Here is a 12378-nt window from a genome sequence, read left to right on the forward strand (position 1 = left end):
TGATAGTGTGTTTATGTGTGAAGAGTTGCTTTGGCTTTGTTTGGGTTTCCCTTCTTATTAGTATTTTTAGAGACCAGGAGTAGGCCCCCATTCAGTGTTACAGTGTTACTCTTACACTGGAGGGGAATGAGGGGTTACAGTGGACCATGGCTCAGTGGCAGAACCCCGGCTTTGCATGTAGAAGGTCCCAGGTTCAAGCTCCGACACCTCGAGTTAAAAGAAGGATAAGGTAGCAGGGGATGGAAGAGACCCTGGGGAGCCGTTGCTGGTCAGAGTAGACCGGGGTGGGCAGAAGGTAGATCTCCAGAAGTTTTGGACTTCAACTCCCAGATACTCCCGCCAGCATAGCTAATGGTCAGGAATGCTGGGAGTTGAAGTCCAAAACATCTGGCGATTGATTTTTGCTCACCCCTGGAATAGACCATACTGAGCTAGATGGACAAATAGTCTGACTTGGTGTAAAGCGGTTTCCCACGTTCTCTATGATTGCGTGCTTTCCTATGTGGTGTGTGTGTTTTAATATCTGCAAGAAAAATTAGCCCATCAGGAGAAAGCTTCTAGACCTGCTCCCTGCTGTGCTAGTTTTCTATTTCTGGGGAGTTTATTTAAGCCATTTTAAAATAGAGTCCTCCCCACCTACAACCAGGAGTGGAATAATTTATTCTGCCACCTCAAAACACTCACCGCTTCATTCTTACCTCATTCTGCTGCATGGCAAGGCCTCGGGATGAACAGAACAGGTATAAGAGCATGTTACGGCTTTGTAAAACTGAAATACCTATTGGAGGACAGAACTACACGTTACCAGGACGATGGAGCTGCCAGTGAAAATGTCAGCCCCGTGTCAAGCCCCTGATCCCCACCCCCTCCTTGACAGATAATCCAGCTTAACTCCTGTCATTACACTGTGCATTTTTGCACACCACCCACATGGTTGATGACCACTTATCTGGGTGGGGAAGCGCTCAGGGTAATGAAGTGATGAGCTACATATTATAGAGGGGGAAGGGAAGCTGATGCAGAGCCGCCATTTTCAGTAGCAACCCTGAGAACCTGATAATGTCTCATTTTGTACTGAATCTATGGTTGTATAATATCCTCTGAATACGAGATATGAAACTCACTGCTTCCATATTTAAAGCTATTTAGGGTGACTTTATGGTGTGGTCCTTTGGGTAGGATGGGGGAACAAGAGATATAAGGTGCAATCCAGCAGGATTTTTCCCCCCAGCAGCTACTCCACTGCAATTATGGGATCTGTGCAAAGAGGCACAACTCCAGTTCATTACAGTGAGCTTTCCGCCAGAGAAAATCAGAGAATTGTGTTCCCGGTCTGTATTAAGCTGAAGTTGATTCATCTGGCCATGGCCAGATCAGGCCAGTGTTATATACCGCTGTACCCCACTCATTAATAACTGCAGGAAAACACTTGGGATTTTTAATTCTAATTTTATTCCATGGATTGACCATGTGAGTGCAAGCCACAGGGCCCTTTAGCCAACACGCTTGCATTATTTTCAACACAGTTGGGCCAGGAGTGAACCTGAAATGTTCCTCCTCATTTCATTCCCTTATTCATGGGTAGAGAAACAGAGATGGACATTTTGGCTATTTTGTGGTAGAGACAGCTACCACCCCCAAACATTTGAGGGTGGGGGAAGGGGCACTTAATTCTTAATACCTTCTTTCTTTCCCCCCACCCACAGAGATCACAAGGACCCTCCTTGGGGTGTTTTCCTTCTGAGAAGGCGCTGGGACAGTGCTACATTTAATGCAAGATGCAGTCCTGTCCCAGAACCTTCTTGGAAAAGAAGAATAGCGTCTGGCTGCTGCCCTCACCAAGGAGCGTGCTCTCGCTTTGCAAAGGAGGGATGGTGAAAGAGAGAGAGAGAGAGTGCATTTTAAACTGTGAAAAAATTAAAGAATTAGATACACACATGCCCCGCCGCCGTCTTATTCTATATCAGTGCCATTTTTGCCTCTGAAGCTGCACCAGTTTGGCCCAGCCCTTTGTAAAACTGAAATACCTATTGGAGGACAGAACTACACGTTACCAGGACGATGGAGCTGCCAGTGAAAATGTCAGCCCCGTGTCAAGCCCCTGATCCCCACCCCCTCCTTGACAGATAATCCAGCTTAACCTTGCATATGTGCATTTAATTTGCTTAAGCAGCTCATACACTCCATTCTCTGTTTATTCTCTCTCTCTACCCTGATTTGTAAAAAGTCTTAAAAATGCTAGAAAAGTGAGGGGGATGCTTGGTGAACAATCTGTGTGGACGATTCTGGTGCATGTTTTTTTTAAGCATTCAATGCATTCAGTGAGTGAGTGTTTCTTTTAGGGGGCAAATATTTGACTGGAGAAATACGACTGGTGGATCCAAGCCAGTGAGCCAAGTTCTTTTGTACACAACTGGATTTCCCCGTCCCTCCCACTTCCCCAAACTGAGCTGATCTTGAACGGAAAGCAAGCTCTTCAGATACACAAACATCCATGGAATTGCCGGTTTCTGTAGGTGTCAAGGAAGTGCAAGTTACCCACAGGTATTAACACTGAGTTAACATTGTCCCAGAGCAGTGAGTCTAACCGTAGTAACTATGTTCATTGCTCCACAGCCAGAGTCATCCATCCGTCCAGTTGTCCACAGTCCCCATGCCTGAATGATACTGTAAAGAGGATTCCCTCGACAGCGAGAAGGTCTGCGAGTACAGAAATTCATTGGCCGTGCTTATGTGGGGAGAGGGGGCCTTCCTCTCGCACACAGAAGGGTGCACCCTTTCCCTCGGGAAGGATGATGCAGGGACTCTCTCCCGGACCTGAGACTGCGAAAGTTGATTGTAGACTGTGAAGGGGCTGTTGCCTGGCGGCTGGGAACTTTGGTTTGTGATGGTGGGGAGACGTGGCATCATGGTGGTGGCGGTGAAATGAGCAGGGAACGGCTGGTACGGTACAGTCTCCATTGTCTGAACGCTGTAGCTGGTGTAAGGTGCAACCGAAGTCCACATATTGCAGCTCAAAGGAGGAGGGGGAGGAGGAGGCAAATCTTCTACCGATGAGACACCAGCAATTTCCGCACCTGAACTAGAGTACATGCACGCCTCCCTTGGTGTCACGTCACCGCAGTAGGAGGGACTCAGCATTTGCTGGTCGTATGGAGGTGGCGACCGGAAATAGTGCTCTTCCCCGACAGAAGAGGAGGCCTCCAGATAAGAGCGTTTGCAGGGTAGGTCCAAATGCCGGGCACCCTCTATGTGCAGATAAAGAAAACCAAGAAGTACTTAGGGAGTTAAAGATTCCAGTACCAGCCATTGCATTGCAAGACTTCTTTGAATGCAAGTGTCTTAATCACATCTAACACAAATACAGGAAATATTCAGGTCCACTGTAGGCATTTCTTGGAATCCTGAGAAATGCCCCATTTTCTTCTCAAAGCAAACGATTCTGTTTCTAGCTCTTGTGGATGCAGAAGTAAGTTTGAAAACACAATGGTCAAGAAAGAAAAGCAATACTACATGGTTGGAATCAAAAGTATGGAACATGCTCCCCTCCATGGATACTCTTAAGATGTTTTCCAGTCCCATCCAAAATAGACTGTCCAAAGCCTTTCCGGGCTGGAAGCATCACAGTGGGTCATTTTTTTCCACCACTGGACCTGAAGTATATCCTAATCTTAAAACATCACCAAAAATGCATCCCCAGTATTAGCTTAAAAGCCTCCAAGACTGAAGTCTACTGTCCTCTAGTACAGTGGTTTCCAACCTTGGCGTTCCTTAATAAGATCAGAAATGGGAAGACACACTGTTGTGAAAAAAAAAACTTGCCTGCCACTACTGACCTTCCCCCTGCATTGTGCAGCGGTTGGATATGTTCTAGATCTGGGTGGGTACTCTCAATGTTCATGCAGGGCAGCATTCCCCCACCTGCTGGGGATTGTGGGAGTTGAAGATTGTGGGAATTGTAGTCCAGCACAACTGGAGGGCCCCAGCTAGGGGAAAGCTGACACAGACTGACAGTGATGTCCACAAAGGTTTTGCAGGCACAGAGTGGATTGAGAGTGCTCACTAAGATACACCCCAGACTCCTCCTGCAATGCGCATGAGAAGGTCAGTATAGAAAGGGTTCCTTGAAGGTAGAAAGTTAGAACGCCATGGCTCTAGGTGAAACCTGTTGCTCTGTCTGTTATTCACCACAGTTATGATGAACAATGGCCCAAATTTGTCCTTCCTGAGATCCTTTGAACTATTTTAAAAACTGGAAATACCGCCACTTTCTTCTTTTTTCTAAACTAAACATATGCTGTTCCTTCAATATTCCTTCATACAGCTTGCTTCCTAGATAACCCTAAAACTATGGCTGGGTTCATAGAACATGCTAACCCACACTCAGTGGTCTGAGTGTAGGATGTTGGTTGAACTGTATGAATGAATCCAGGAAATTTTCCACAGGGTGGCTTGTGAACCCATGCAGTGTGGCTTATTTCCTCGAACAGGCCACCTTGAGAACCCATGGCTTGTTGTTGTGTTGTTCAGGGTGGTTAACAAACCACACTGCATGGTTCACAAGCCACCCTGCGGAAAATGTCCTGGGTTTGGACAGCACGCTAAGTCACAGTTCAACAAACAACCCATGGTTCAACAAACAACTCACACTCAACCATTGAGTGCGGGTTAGCATGTTGTATGAACCCAGCATATGTGTCTTACATCTTGATCTTTGCACAACTAGGTGTGTCTACGGCTTGATTTCAGTGGGCTTGGGCATACCTAACTCTGCATAGGATCATGCTGTTGATCTGGTCTGTAGTAACTAGTTGAAGAAGCTGCCTCCAACTAATCCAATTACATCATTTATAATTATTTTTGAAAGATATTTAATAGTAAAAAGGGCATTTGCAATGTGTCCAGCTAGTCCAATCAATCTTAATTGGAGGAGCTTTGTTTTATCAGTGGAAAGTTTAAATGGGTACTATTTTCTTACATCCAGTTAATACTTTTCATTTATCTTGGTAACCGGCTGGCTGCAGTGCTTTTGTAGTGTTGCTTTTGACAAGTTCAAGGAGTCTTTAAATGACTTATCGTGAGCACTCCCCCCAGCCCTCCCTCAAGGGGTCTACATTTGCCAGGACTTTGTGTCAAAAAGCTGCAGAAATCTTGTGTGATAAAGCGAAGGACTTGCTCTGGCAACTGGTAAAAGTTTTTGCTACATGTTCAGGGAAGGATCTCCTTTCCTGATTGAGTGTTTGCAGTAGAAGAGCATTCTGAGGTCGAGAAGCCCTGCTTAATGTTGTGAGCAGCCCTGAGAATGTTTACAGTAAAGGGCAGCATATAAATTATATTAATTATAAATACATTTCTGCCAAAGAGTCAACAGGCAGAGTGAATTGACTGATTAACAGCTTGCTTTGCTCTTCTGCTTCCTAGCTTCATTGCCAACTGTTCCTTTTCACTTTTAATTCAAGTGTGTCCAAGTCTCTTGCAGGGCGATCCTAAGCATGTTTACTCAGAAGTAAATCCCAGGCAGTTCAATAGGGATTACTCCCTAGTAAGTATGTTTAGGATTGCAGCCTTAGTCCCCAAGAACAAGCTAGACGTACTCTCTCACACACACACAATTAAATTGTGTATAGGGTGGGTGTGTTCTTATTGAGCTACCTAGTCAAAAGTGTTGCGTGAAATCCCCACTCACACAACATGGATAAGAATGTGCATCCTGATCCATGCTCTCAAACCACTAGTTACATGTAACCATCTCAGATCAGGGCTATGGCAAAAACCAGTGATGAGGAAAGCATAGTGAAGGACAGCATAAAATTAAATCCAAATCAAGAAAGCTCCCAACAAATCAGGGACACTTGAGAGCTGTGCTTAGCCTGCTCCACAACTGAGATCGCCATGAGTCCAGCATTCCAGAACTGCATTGTGTGAGGCATTGTCTTCCCTGGACAGCCAGCAGACAATCCCCCACTGCTCTGCTAGCTGAGGTTCCCCAGCCTAACCCTTTCCTGCCTACAAACCTCCATTACCTCGCCGCTTCAGGCAGTGATAGAAGAGCCCCGATTCTCTTTGCGCTGTGAAGGTGTTGAGGGGCAGGTCTTGCGCATCTGACGCTGCAAACTGCATGTGAGCACCGTTCTCGTACTGGTAGTGCTGGAGGCCCTGGTGGCTCCCGTGGAGTGAGCTGACGTCAGATTTAGAAGAGAGCTGACCGTGAGTTGACACCAGCCTCTGCCTCATAATGCTTTTGGAGATCACTGGATACTCTTTGCTGCAGATGTAGTAGGAAAGGAACTGATCACAACACATTTGGATGGGAGTCAGCAGAACAAAACCATCATTACAGTTACTTCACAGTTGTGGGGCCCTAGAGCGGAGGTTTCCAAACTGTAGCCCTTGGACGTTTAGCAAGGCTTCTTCAGTGAGCGGTTTGAGAACAGTAGGCTAGCTTCCCTGAAAAACAGGTTGACCAATGCCAACCATTACCCACAGTGCTCACTCCAGGATTTGGGGGGCCCTTGGGCATGGCATCTTCAGTGACACCCGCTAAGCTGGAAGAGATAGGACACGCCAACTGAGAATTTATTTGTCTGCATCTGATATTCCTGGATACTTGTGGAAATGCTAGCACTCTGTTGGTTTCCAGGTCCCTAGCAAGCGTCCAACCATGCCACCCTCTGGAGCAAGCCCTGATTACCCATGTTCCCCCGGAATGTGAAGGTGCAGGAGAGTGTTTGGTGCAATTTAGGAGGACACACTCGCCAGACATATGAGGCAGCAATGAGCCCAAGAGGCCAGGCTACCACTCTGCATGATTTGTGACGTTTTCTATACGCCCCAGAATCCCCTGCAGTGCACAGAATATCCTCTGCACACAAACTGATGTGGAAGGAGTTCCCCAAAGGAAGGAAGTTTGAAACCCACTGCCCTAGAGCGTAAGGACGAAGGAAAGTTGGCTTATACCAGGTCAGACTATTTGTTGCAGGGGTGGGCAACTTGTGGCCCTCCAGATGTTTTGGCTTACAACTTCCATCATCTCTCACCATTGGCTATTCTGGCTAGTGTAGATAGCAGTTGTAGGCCAAAACATCTGGAGGGCCACAAGTTGCCCACCCCTGCAGTGTCTTGCCTACTCTGACAGGCACCAGCTCTCCAGGGTCTCAAAACAATGCTCTTCCCCAGCACCTGCTCCTTTTTCAAACTGGGGATGCCAGGGATTGAACCCGGGACCTTCTGCATGCAAACCCTGTGCTCTGCCGCTGAGCTATGGTTCCTCCTCAACCTGGGCGATCTGGATTTAAGAACATGACTCAGCCACAGAGCTGTAGGTGGGCTTGGGCAAAACACCCTCACTCAATGTCTGTTTCCCATCTGTAATACACATTTAATTTATTTATAGCCCACTTCTGCCAAGCACGCATGGGCTTCTGCCCAAGTAGCACATTGTGCACGGCAAAGCATTCGCCACTGGTGGAAGATCAGGGCCAGCCGCTGCTTGCACAGAACTCTGGGGACACCACTCAGCAAAAGTAAGAGCTGAAAGAGACGAACAGAAGCCCGGTGAGATATATCTGTGGCTGGGCTGTACCATTTTAGACTGCAGGAAGGGGATTGTAGGACTGGACCTGAACAGGTGGTGAAATCAGGGAGGCAACTTGGCTATTTCTTGGGTGATGGAGACAAGTTTTGCCAGTCTCCCACATCTCCTTGCTGCGCCATTTGTTTTCCCCAGAAGGACACTACGCCATAACATCGTGTCATACCAGGACATTTTGGGAAGACAAATGGTCACAAAGAGCAGGGAGGCTGCAGGAGCCCACAAAAGCGCCACTTGGAATTGTTCCTCCATCCCCAAAAAGGCAAAAGAGGGGAGGCAGTTTTGCCATATTTTCCCGTGAAGCCCCCAAATTAAGGCTGAACATACAGACTTTCAAAGGTTCAGCCTAGCACTAGGCGATAGAATGTCTAACCCAGGCGTGAGGGACCTCTTCCGGCCTAGGGGCCAAATTCAATTTCAGAGAAGCTCTCGGGGGCTGCATTCCAGTGCTGGGCGGGGCCCGAAACAAAGGATTGGGCCCAAGAACGCCAGCATGTTTTAGCTTAAGGCTCTTCCTGCCAGTCACTAAGCCTTGGGAGAGGCATTTCAGCCTTTTAGAATGGGGGAACCAAACTACTGATGTTGGGGGAAAGGGGATGGGGCCAGAAGAAGGGGGTGTGGCCATTTGGGAAACCCCCATAGGGCCAGATTGGAATCCCATGCGAGCCAGATTTGGCCCGCAGGCCTGAGGTTCAACAGCCCTGGCCTACAAGGTCCCTTAGATAAAGTATTCATTGCACATCCAAAATTAGCATGTCAAGGAGAAAATTCTAGGCTAGCCTTTCCTTTACAGGCTGGCTTTTTATGCATGAGGTAGGTATTGTATACGGGGGAAACCACTCAAATATGGTCTCCTCAACATGTAGTCTGAAATGGTGTGGCCCAGCAACAGACACATCTCAGCAGGCTTCTGCTATAGTTCAGTCCCATCAGAGGACACGAACTGCAGCACCACTGGCTGGATTGTGGCCTGCGTGCCAGCCAGTTCCCAACCAGTGGCAAAATAAAATGAACTTGCCACACTTTAGACGCTATGCAACTATACACAATCTTTCCCTTCTACGTGGATTTTTATCTTGGGGAAGGGAAAACAGTATCCATGAAGCAGCTCAGAGGGGGAGCGGTGTTTGCCCTTATTCTAACCACTTAGTTTATCTGTTTGTCGTGTTCTCTCCATCCCTACCTTTGTAATCGTGCCACGCGTAGATCACTGTCGTCGCTTCCCCTGAAGCCCTTGGCAAACGGGTTGTTTTCTATCTTCAGCTGGGTTATCTTTGAAGAAAAGGAAACAAACCAGGTGAGTCTTGGATTGAGAGTACAGGTGTGTCCACACGGCAGACAGACATTCCCTCTTAGCTTTGTGAAGGGGGGCTATACATCTGTACCAGAGAAGAGCAGGCAGGAGGTCGTTGTGAGCACAGGAAGCTGCCTTACACTGAGTCAGACCCTTGGTCCATCTGGCCTAGTATTCCACACTGCCTGGCAGCAAGGGCCCTCCAGGGTTTCAGGCAGGAATTTTTCCAGCCCTGCCTGGAGTTGCTGGGGATTGAACCTGGGACCTTGTGCATGCAAAACATGTGCTCCACCACTGAGCTATGGCTCCTCCCTAAACTTGTTCTTAGACCTCTGGGGTGCGCTTCTCTTGGAGTGTCATAAGGCATATTCCAATGGAAGCAATACCCTAGCCCTATACCATCTGGGACCAGGAGACTTGAAAGACTGCCTACCCTTTATGAACCTGCCTATTAGAGACTAGATTCTGGGTGCCTCCACCTTCTGAACTACCAGGTAGCCAGCTCAGTTCGGGCCTGGGAATAGGGACTTCTTGGTGGTGGCACCTCAGCTGTAGGAATCCCCCATTTATTTATGGACAACATGTGCCACCACCATCCTCTTTCTTATCATTTTTAAACACGGTTGTAAACCACCTCAAGAATATTTCATTGAAAAGCAGAGTAAAGATGTTTTAAATAAAACATCCAGGGAAGGATGAGTGCCCAACTCAGCAGTGAGCAGGGCTCTCTCAGGCTCCGGCTTTACGCATGGAATCTGGCTTTCCTCCAGCAGCAACAGCAGCAAGTATTCCCTCCCTTTCCCTTTAGCAAGGGGTGCCCTAAGGCTTGAAGGCCTCCCTTGGGAGCGCCTTTAATTCCTCACAGCTGTGAAGCAACAGGAAGTTGCCTTGTACTGAGTCAGAGTGTTGGTCCAGGGTTTCAGACGGTCTTCCCAAGCCCTACCTGGAGATGCAGGGGATTGAACCCGGGACCTTCTGCATGCAAACCAGGTGCTCTGCCACGGGGCCACGGCCCTTGTGCCAAACAGGCTCCATCTCAGCCCTCCTTAGAGTCTGACATACCCTCAAGCATGGCCCATGGAAGATGAAGACAACAGCATAACTCTTCTGATGAGCACGTTGCAGCCACCACTGTAATTGCTCACAGTGCCCCACAGTGACACTGGCACTCTAGAAAAGGGGGTGCAGCACAGGAGCGTGAGGAATGGCGGCCCTCAGCGGCTGCCTGACGACAGTGCCTGCTGTGACAGGAATGGCCCTCCAGACTCTGGGGGAGGGGCATCCCAGAGGGCTAAAAAATAAAATTAAGGTTGTGCTGAATATCCCCACTTTGTGGGATCATTTATCCCCCATGAAGGAGAGGATATCAGTGACTTTGAGTGGGGGGATTCTAAGAACGCTGGGGGGGGGTTACATTACAGACAAGGTGACTGAGAGTTTCTCTTGTCCCAAATTAGAAGGGAACACCGCTACACTGGTGAAGGCGGCCTGGCTGCTAGTCAAAGCTACAGCAAAGCTCTCTTTTTGTGTAAAAATGCTGCAGGGGAGGAGAAACCCTCAGTTACCCCAAAAGTTCTTAGAACTCTCACCCAGGAAGACTACTCCAATCTTCAAGAGGTATTTTCATACCCACCCACCCCAAAACAGGTGAAAAAGTCTGGGTGAAGCCAAATATTTCAGCTTAGTGCTAGTAAGAATAACATCCTACCACATCCTGGAATGAAGAATCACAGAGAGTCAGATCTTGCATCCTTAGTACTCTTGCAAAGCTACAATTCCAGGGATTGTGCAGGAGAAGCCATGGCAGTTAAACTGGTATGACTCCAATATGTGTTTGCAGTGTAGATATGCCCTGCAATTTGGTCTAAATTGGCCCTTGACACTGGGACCTTTGGTTTAGGGGAAAAGAGGCTGCTAAACCTCAATGTAGGGGCCAGTCACCATGAGCAAAAGACTCCCCCATCCCCGGAGGCTGCAGCACGAATGGTGCACACAGGGACTTAGGCAAGGACCATACGCCCCCCTTCCTGTACACCACACCCTATAAGGCAGTGACATTTCAAAATGAAGCCAGTTTGCCTTCCAGCAGCTGTGGTTTTCCTGGCACACTCATCTTGGCCTATTCTGCCTTGCTCCTTTTCCCCTCTAAAAAAATCCTTTTTTAAAAGGATTTTCAGGAACATGGCTCTAAGTGGGCTTTTGTGTTTTTAGCGTTCCTTATAAACCCACCCATCTGCCACTCCCCCTATACCCGCCTGCATATTTCTCATCCAAAAGGGGATGTGTCGACATGCGATTGAGCTAGCATTGTGCACTACTCAGGACAGCGATGCTGGGAGCAGCTCCAGGCAGGCTGTAAATAATGCCTGGAAAGCGATGCCACCGGCTCCGTTGTACAGAGAATACACACCTCCCCTTGCTCACTACTATCTCTTGTTGGCCTTCTCTGGTTGATTTCTTAAGCCATGGTGGGGGGCCTGTGGCAGCTTAACAATCTTCTGGAGACCACAGAACGCTGCCTGAATGCTCCACCCACAGACCAACATGCAGCTCAGCACACATCTGAATCTGGCTTATTTAGTTGGTGACTCAGGGCAAAAGGACACCCTGACTGACATAAACAAGCCCTTCACAGGGAGGGTTGCATCCCAAATCAGAGGGTTTTCTGTTGACAGTGTTCTCTTTCCTTCCCCTCCCATTTTCTTGTTAAAAGAGACATGAAATAAATCGGGGGGGGGGGGTGAGGACAGCTAGGGTGCCTTTAGCCTGGGACTTCAATGGGTAACTGAAGATCAAAGCTGATTCTGAGGTGTCAGCAAAGCCTGCATCAAGGGTAGGCATGACTGGGCACCTGCCGAGGGCCCACACCCCAGCAGGGGCCCACTGACAAGAGCCCCCGGGACTTGCTCCTCCTCTTCAGGATTGCATCCTGCTTCTTCACCCGCCTTTAGCTTTGGCCCAGACAGTGGCGGTGGGGAGGTGGAGGAGCAAGAGATGCCCCTGTCTACCTGCTTATCGGCCGTCTGCCTGTCAAGCAAGCAAGCGGCAGCAAAGAGGAGGAGCGGGGCCGCATTACCAGTGCCTTGTCCAAGGGCCCTCAAAAACCTGGAGCCAGCACTGGGTGTCAGAGTTCAGGCCTAGTCGAAGCAAAGCCTTCATCTGGAAGCCCTGCCCCTAACTGCAGATCTGGATCTTCTATGTATGCTCAGAGGCACTGCCTCGATCACTAACTTCACGTCTTCCGGGCCTGAGCCTTGGCCCAGGGTATCACTTCTGGGGCTGACCCTGTGCAACACACAGCCACTCTCCCCTTCCAGTGTGAGTCATGATAGCCAGTTCTCCCACAGTGTCTGGGTGAGGGCACCATTCGGCAGTAGAGCCCCTGCTTTGCGCACACAAGGCCCTAGCTCCAGTCCCTAGCCTCTCCAGGCAGGACTGGGAAAGGCTCCCCTCCAAAATCCTGCAGAGCTAGTGACAACAGAAGGCAGCTTCC

At 48.7% G+C, this 12378-nt stretch overlaps 2 protein-coding genes across 2 annotated transcripts in view; one reads left to right on the forward strand and one right to left on the reverse strand.

Moving 5' to 3' along the window:
- BRIP1 (BRCA1 interacting DNA helicase 1) overlaps positions 1 to 5390 on the forward strand; it is a 230185-nt gene extending 224795 nt beyond the window's left edge. The window contains exon 23 of the mRNA XM_084823016.1: positions 2617 to 5390. The gene's annotated coding sequence lies outside the window, so the exon portion shown is untranslated. The remainder of the gene's footprint in view (positions 1 to 2616) is intronic.
- The window catches only part of TBX4 (T-box transcription factor 4), a 123066-nt gene continuing 112128 nt past the window's right edge, over positions 1441 to 12378 (reverse strand). The window contains exons 7-9 of the mRNA XM_084823018.1: positions 8775 to 8863; positions 6024 to 6265; positions 1441 to 3248 (exon numbers count right to left, since the gene is read on the reverse strand). Of these exons, the coding sequence (XP_084679144.1) occupies positions 2623 to 3248; positions 6024 to 6265; positions 8775 to 8863 (957 nt within the window). The 3' untranslated portion in view covers positions 1441 to 2622. The remainder of the gene's footprint in view (positions 3249 to 6023; positions 6266 to 8774; positions 8864 to 12378) is intronic.

The sequence above is a fragment of the Heloderma suspectum genome, chromosome 16 (assembly GCF_057233095.1).
Source record: "Heloderma suspectum isolate Gila_16-S chromosome 16, 16-S_ref, whole genome shotgun sequence".
Classification (NCBI taxonomy): Eukaryota; Metazoa; Chordata; class Lepidosauria; order Squamata; family Helodermatidae; genus Heloderma; species Heloderma suspectum.